This window comes from Manihot esculenta, unplaced genomic scaffold, assembly GCF_001659605.2.
Source record: "Manihot esculenta cultivar AM560-2 unplaced genomic scaffold, M.esculenta_v8 Scaffold65, whole genome shotgun sequence".
Lineage (NCBI taxonomy): Eukaryota > Viridiplantae > Streptophyta > Magnoliopsida > Malpighiales > Euphorbiaceae > Manihot > Manihot esculenta.
The window spans coordinates 93645-101114 of NW_025215482.1; the positions used below are offsets into that span (position 1 = coordinate 93645).

Sequence of the window (7470 nt, forward strand, 5' to 3'; positions counted from 1 at the left end):
TATTACCTGCGCATGGAAAAGTCCAATGCGCTGAGCTTATGCCCAGTGGGTGAATAACAACATATATACTCATTCACATATAATAGGAATAATCATCACATATATAATGAAATCATGTTATATAAAAGCACATAAATATTTTATGTGTCAGTCGACAAATCAGGGCACTACATTTTATAGCAGTAAGATTATTCATATTTTTGTAACCATCTTGTATGCATGCTAGCAAAGCATTAACAAGTCATATAATTAAATCTTAGCCCCTATAAACTCTTCACAGGATCATTTAGCTAGATAAGGGAAACTGTATCTGTATAGCACAAAGTGCCAAACTGTATGGCCCGGGGGCCGAATGTTGTGCCTGTATGGCTAAAAAGCCGGGAAACTGTATGACACATAATGTGTCGATAAGATCATATCATGTAGCCCATTAGGGCACAGTACTGCTAAACTGTATATGGCATGCCATACCCTTATGCTATCTATGACTCCCACTAAGGTTTACTAGGGCCAAGAATACATATTTACATGTTAAAGATCGGTATCAAACTTATTCATTTAGATGCATACCCTGTTGAAACAAGCAAATATGTCAATAAAAAGGAGTCCTTAGGAGATACATACTGCTCCGGATGCACAATTCCCTGTGACCATCTTAGGTTCACTAGCAATTTTCACATAATTAGCTACAGATTCAGAATTTGGTCACTTCATGAAAGTTTTATATTTGTGTCTTAGCTTTCATTTGGTATATGTTAGGATTAATTTCAATGATCACACAATAAGTTATGAGGCTTCTAATACAGACTGTCCTGTTGGAACCTATTCTGCCAGTTTTCTGTTTTTGGCTTCCATGTTGTATCTATGTACTTTAAGCCTTCCAATCATCATTTCAACATTCATAACACAAATCCATACTATCAAGAGAACATTTCCAGCAACCAAAACAATCCCTAACTTTACATATTCATGAAAAACTCAAAGGAAAAACAGAACTTCATACAATCACCAAACCTTTTGCAAATTCTTTTCAAAATCTTTTGGTACACCTTAGTTACTCTTTTTCCTTGCCTTTCCCCTTTGATGTACCTTCCTCCTTTTGAGTTTGTTCTTTACAATTGTAACATTCCAAAACCTGCAGATAGAAATAGAGCAACCATTAGCTTTCAATTGTACCATTCCGAAGTTAGAATAACTAGCTTCAGGGAAGGTGCTAGCTTAACCTTGAGCTAATTAGGGGAGGTGTTAGCTTATCCATAGCCATTTGCAAAAATGCATCCTGTCCTGGCCTATCTTCACCATGAGGGGCTGGTGCAACTGCTGGCTCAATGGGTTCTGATGGGGCATGACTTCCCACCTCCTCATCTATAGCACGTTGTGATTCCTCAGACATCCTCTGTAAGCAATTAAAAACACAAAATAGGCCTGCATCAATTTTCTTTGGAGAAACCACAAAACAGAGGAAGCTACATGGGAAAGTGAGGAATTAATGAGGCAACAACACCCTCAGCTATTCATGACAGGTAAATTTCGAGGATGAAATTTTTTTAAGGAAGGGAGAATTGTAACATTCCAAAACCTGCAGATAGAAATAGAGCAACCATTAGCTTTCAATTGTACCATTCCGAAGTTAGAATAACTAGCTTCAGGGAAGGTGCTAGCTTAACCTTGAGCTAATTAGGGGAGGTGTTAGCTTATCCATAGCCATTTGACACACAATTGGTTTATAGATAGAGCACTAAAAGTTGTGTTTAGAGGTCCAACTTGCATTTCATATAGAGTTATACATGCACAGGTAGAGTTAAAATAAGAACGACCAGTAATAGTATTTTAACATCTTAAACTGTAATAACTGGATCATAGAAAACCCAAATAAGAAAACTAGGTTAGGTAAACATATTCTTTCATGTTTCAATTAATTATATGTTGTTAAATGAATTAAAGCTCCTGTTTTTCTTATTCTTTGTAAAGAACAAACTCAAAGGGAGGAAGGTACATCAAAGGGGAAAGGCAAGGAAAGAGAGTAACTAAGGTGTACCTAAAGCTTTTGAAAAGATTGTGCAAAAGGTTTGGTGATTGTATGAACTTCTGTTTTTCCTTTGATTTTCTCATGAATATGTAACATTAGGGATTGGTTTTGTTTGCTGGAAATGCTCTTTTGATTGTATGGATATGTAATATGAATGTTGAAATGATGATTGGAAGGCTTAAAGTATATAGATACTACATGGAAGCCAAAAACATAAAACTGGCAGAATAGGTTCCAACAGGACAGTCTGTGTTAGAAGCCTCATAACTTATTGTGTGATCATTGAAATTAAGCCTAACATATACCAAATGAAAGCTAAGACACAAATCTCAAACTTTCATGAAGTGACCAAATTCTGAATCTGTAGCTAAGTATGTGAAAATTTCTAGTGAACCTAAGCTGGTCACAGGGAATTGTGCATCCGGAGCAATAGAGATAGGTGCGGTGCCTGGTATAACATCTATGGCAAATTCCACCTCTCTCTCTGGTGGCAAACCAGGAAGATCATCAGGAAAAACATCAGAGAAATCACACACTGTGGATATGTCATGCACACCTGGATTCTCCTTTTTGGTTTCAAGTGCACAAACAAGGTAGGCTGCACAACCCTTACTGATTAATCTCCTAGCTGTAGCGGCCGATATAATATTAGACAGGTAATCTGATCTCTCCCCTACAACTACCACATCATGATCTGCAAGTGTTTTTAATGTAATTCTTTTTGATCTGCAATCTACTATTACCCGATGCTTAGATAACCAGTCCATGCCAAGGATTACATCAAATTCTCTAAAGGGTAACTCTATCAAATCACCATGGAAAGTCTGATCATGAATGGATATAGGACAATCCCTATATACTTTACTCACTATCACACTATGACCAAGGGGGTTGGTTACTATTATATCTTGGTTTAGAGAATCTGCCTGTAATTTCCCCTCATTGACAATGGGTAAACATATGTATGAATGTGTTGATCCTGGGTCTATTAATGCATGCACAGGTTTATCAAAGATTGAGAATGTACCAACAATCACATCTGGGGAGTCTATGTCCTCTTTAGCCCTGATGGCATACGCTCTAGCAGGTGTTCTGAAGTCTGGTCTATCTACTGTTTCAGACACCCTCTGACTGGCTGAAGCTGCCCTTGTTTGATTACCTCTACCCCTTCCTCTTCCTCTAAATCCAGCAGGAATAGGCCTCTCTACTGGTGGTGCCGAAGATACCTGTCCCCTAGGACAGTCTCTCATAAGATGCTCAGTAGATCCACACCTGAAGCATGCCCCTGTTAATTTTCTGCAGGGTCCCAAATGCCTTCTACCACAGTGCTCACATATAGGGTATTGTCCCCTGCCTGCACTTCCTGAACTGGCTACAGAAGTACTAGTTTGCTGCCCAAACCTCCCTGCAAAACTCTGCGCTAGTGGCTGCCTTTGTCTTTGTACTTGGCTCTACCCTGATGACTGAGCACCTCTTTGTCTCTTCATAGGTGCTTGAGAGGCTGAGGATTGCCTCTGCATCTGGGATTGCCCTCTCTTCTGTTGCCCTTTCTGTCTCCAGCTCTGTTCTTCTTCTTTATCTTCTCTATATTCAACGCTGCATTTACCAGAGTAGAGAACTCTTTGATGGAATGGGCTGCCAAAAGCACCCTAATGTCATTATGCAAACCCTGCTCAAATTTCTTACATTTAGCTTCCTCTGTAGGCACCATTTCCTGGGCATACTTACTCAGTCTGATGAAATCTTTTTCATACTCGCTAACAGTCATCCTGCCCTGTCTCAAATATAGGAACTCTCTTTTCTTCTCATCCATATATAAATCTCCTATATACTTCTTTCGAAACTCAGCCAGAAAGAATTTCCAAGTCCGCTGCTCAGACTGAACTGTCTGTGATGTCGTGTCCCACCACTGATAGGCCTCTTCTTGTAACAAAGCAACTGCACAAGCCACACTGTCTGGTGGTGTGCACTGAAGCTGCTGCAACACTCTCTCTGTACTTTGCAGCCAGTACTCTGCTGCTGGAGCATCATCTTCTCTTCTGCCTTTGAATTCCATAGCTCCATATTTTCTAAGCTTGTCTATTGGTGGTCTAGCAGGAGCCTGCATAGGTACTGCAACTGGTGGTGGCACCTGAGGTGCTGCCCCTGAAACTCGTCTAAACATATCTGCCAACTGTTGTAAAAATGCATCCTGTCCTGGCCTATCTTCACCATGAGGGGCTGGTGCAACTGCTGGCTCAATGGGTTCTGATGGGGCATGACTTCCCACCTCCTCATCTATAGCACGTTGTGATTCCTCAGACATCCTCTGTAAACAATTAAAAACACAAAATAGGCCTGCATCAATTTGACAGAGATACATCATAACCTTGACACATTTGGCATGTACATTAAATTATGCTATATCCTAGAACCGCCTAAACCTATGCTCTGATACCAAAAAATGTAACACCCCTTACCCGTCTATAAAATAACTTAGTAAAGGATGCCACATACTATACTATATGCAATTACATATGTGGACTTAAGATAGCTTTGACCTTATAAATTGTTCTTTAGTTTGTTTAAATGCATGTTGATTCACAAAATAATTTTAAATGGAGAAACCGCTAAAGTCTCCCCTGTTTATTACCAATTATCCCTGTGAAAAATAGTCATAAAATCTCAATATTTTCTCATTTCACATTATCAAATCCATAAATAGAACATAATAACTTAAATTAGTCAACACATTTGTATATATTTGTACTATTTACAACACTCATTTACAGACTCTTGGTAGACTATTAATGTACATGCCAACCATAAACAACCTCTGTACAAATCTTGTGACTGACTGGTTATGATGATGTCTCTGTGCTGATGCAGAACCAGACCTCCTAACTGTTGCTTCCTCTATCTATTACCTGCGCATGGAAAAGTCCAATGCGCTGAGCTTATGCCCAGTGGGTGAATAACAACATATATACTCATTCACATATAATAGGAATAATCATCACATATATAATGAAATCATGTTATATAAAAGCACATAAATATTTTATGTGTCAGTCGACAAATCAGGTCACTACATTTTATAGCAGTAAGATTATTCATATTTTTGTAACCATCTTGTATGCATGCTAGCAAAGCATTAACAAGTCATATAATTAAATCTTAGCCCCTATAAACTCTTCACAGGATCATTTAGCTAGATAAGGGAAACTGTATCTGTATAGCACAAAGTGCCAAACTGTATGGCCCGGGGGCCGAATGTTGTGCCTGTATGGCTAAAAAGCCGGGAAACTGTATGACACATAATGTGTCGATAAGATCATATCATGTAGCCCATTAGGGCGCAGTACTGCTAAACTGTATATGGCATGCCATACCCTTATGCTATCTATGACTCCCACTAAGGTTTACTAGGGCAAAGAATACATATTTACATGTTAAAGATCGGTATCAAACTTATTCATTTAGATGCATACCCTGTTGAAACAAGCAAATATGTCAATAAAAAGGAGTCCTTAGGAGCATACATATGTGTGTAATAGACCATCTTCATTCATGAACACAATATTCAGTCATGAACATATTACTATTTCATCAAGAACATGTATGCAAATTTTTAGTCTATTAAGCTAGCACGTGCATAAAGCAGGCATGTCAAGCTAGCATGTGCATAATTTGGCCACAAAGCTAGCATGTCAATCTCTTTTAGGTCAATATTTACATGTAGGTTTGTTTCTGCCTGAGATTGTATCACATTTTTAGGTATTTTGTGGACATAATTAGACTCACATTTCTTCATGAACTTTGTGTATTTATGTCTTAGCTTTCTAACAAGATATATTACATCTAATTCTGACCTTTCTAACTTAAGTTATGAATTTTTCTTTGCAAGCTGCTCAATCAGATCCTAACCAGTACAGTTTTGGTATCTGTTTTTAATCTAACAAAACCTATCATATGCATACATTTGCATACAGATTCAAGCTTAACTTTCTTGTAAAAAGTTTTAGGTATACTTTTCAGGGTTCATTTGGCACTGGTCTTAATTCATTTCATTGAGTAAATCATTAGTTATGGTCTAGGAGATACATACTGCTCCGGATGCACAATTCCCTGTGACCAGCTTAGGTTCACTAGCAATTTTCACATAATTAGCTACAGATTCAGAATTTGGTCACTTCATGAAAGTTTTATATTTGTGTCTTAGCTTTCATTTGTATATGTTAGGATTAATTTCAATGATCACACAATAAGTTATGAGGCTTCTAATACAGACTGTCCTGTTGGAACCTATTCTGCCAGTTTTCTGTTTTTGGCTTCCATGTTGTATCTATGTACTTTAAGCCTTCCAATCATCATTTCAACATTCATAACACAAATCCATACTATCAAGAGAACATTTCCAGCAACCAAAAACCAATCCCTAACTTTACATATTCATGAAAAACTCAAAGGAAAAACAGAACTTCATACAATCACCAAACCTTTTGCAAATTCTTTTCAAAATCTTTTGGTACACCTTAGTTACTCTTTTTCCTTGCCTTTCCCCTTTGATGTACCTTCCTCCTTTTGAGTTTGTTCTTTACAAAGAATAAGAAAAACAGGAGCTTTAATTCATTTAACAACATATAATTAATTGAAACATGAAAGAATATGTTTACCTAACCTAGTTTTTCAATTTCATCACTTACCACTAAAGCACCTTAACTTTTCTCCTTCTTTCCTCCCTTTCTATGGTTTCCTTGCTGGTTATTACACTTAAGAACAGATTTTGTGTGGCTGGAGATTTTATCTTTTTGATGAAACTATGGTGGAAATGGAAGATAAGAAAGCAAAAGCTTTTTCTCTTTCCTTTTGGTGTAGCCACGGCAATGATGGACCAAATGAATGACAACTCTTTTCTTTCATGCTTAGTCATGCATGGCTAGGTGTCATATGGTGGGTTAGGTGTAAATATAGAAAAAGGTGGAGGGCAAACTTGGAATTTTACTTTTAAACTTTCCATATTCACACTTTCACCTACTAAACTTTTCCACATGTTTCAATTTAGTTTTTAAACTTTCAATATTCATAGATTGACCTACTAAACTTACATTTTTAACATTTAGAAGTTCATTTCATTTAAGCAAGCACGTCGGTTTTAGGAAGCACCTCAAGCTAGCACGTCGGGAAACCCTTAAGCATCTCCCGATAGCAACTTGATTCTGACCTGCTTATCACGTTAGATGCTTTATTTTAAGATATGTCTGTTTTCTTATTTGAGCTTTCAATGATTCAGTTATTATAAGCTTCAAGATATTAAAATACTATTAGTGGTCATTCTTATTTTAACTCTATCTGTGCATGTATAACTCTATATGAAAATGCAAAGTTGGACCTCTAAACACAAACTTTTTAGTGCTCTATCTATAAACCAATTGTGTGTCAAATGGCTATGGATAAGTTTT

At 37.4% G+C, this 7470-nt stretch overlaps 1 protein-coding gene across 1 annotated transcript; it reads right to left on the reverse strand.

Moving 5' to 3' along the window:
* Positions 1 to 3512: 3512 nt before the first annotated feature.
* Positions 3513 to 4334, reverse strand: LOC122723036. The gene has a single exon (XM_043953761.1). It carries the CDS (start codon positions 4332 to 4334, stop codon positions 3513 to 3515), a length of 822 nt encoding a protein of 273 aa, XP_043809696.1.
* Positions 4335 to 7470: the final 3136 nt, after the last annotated feature.

What these genes read in the sequence shown, in the direction of transcription:
- LOC122723036 (XM_043953761.1), bottom strand. Translation starts at nt 4,334, where the DNA reads ATGTCTGAGGAATCACAACGTGCTATAGATGAGGAGGTGGGAAGTCAT.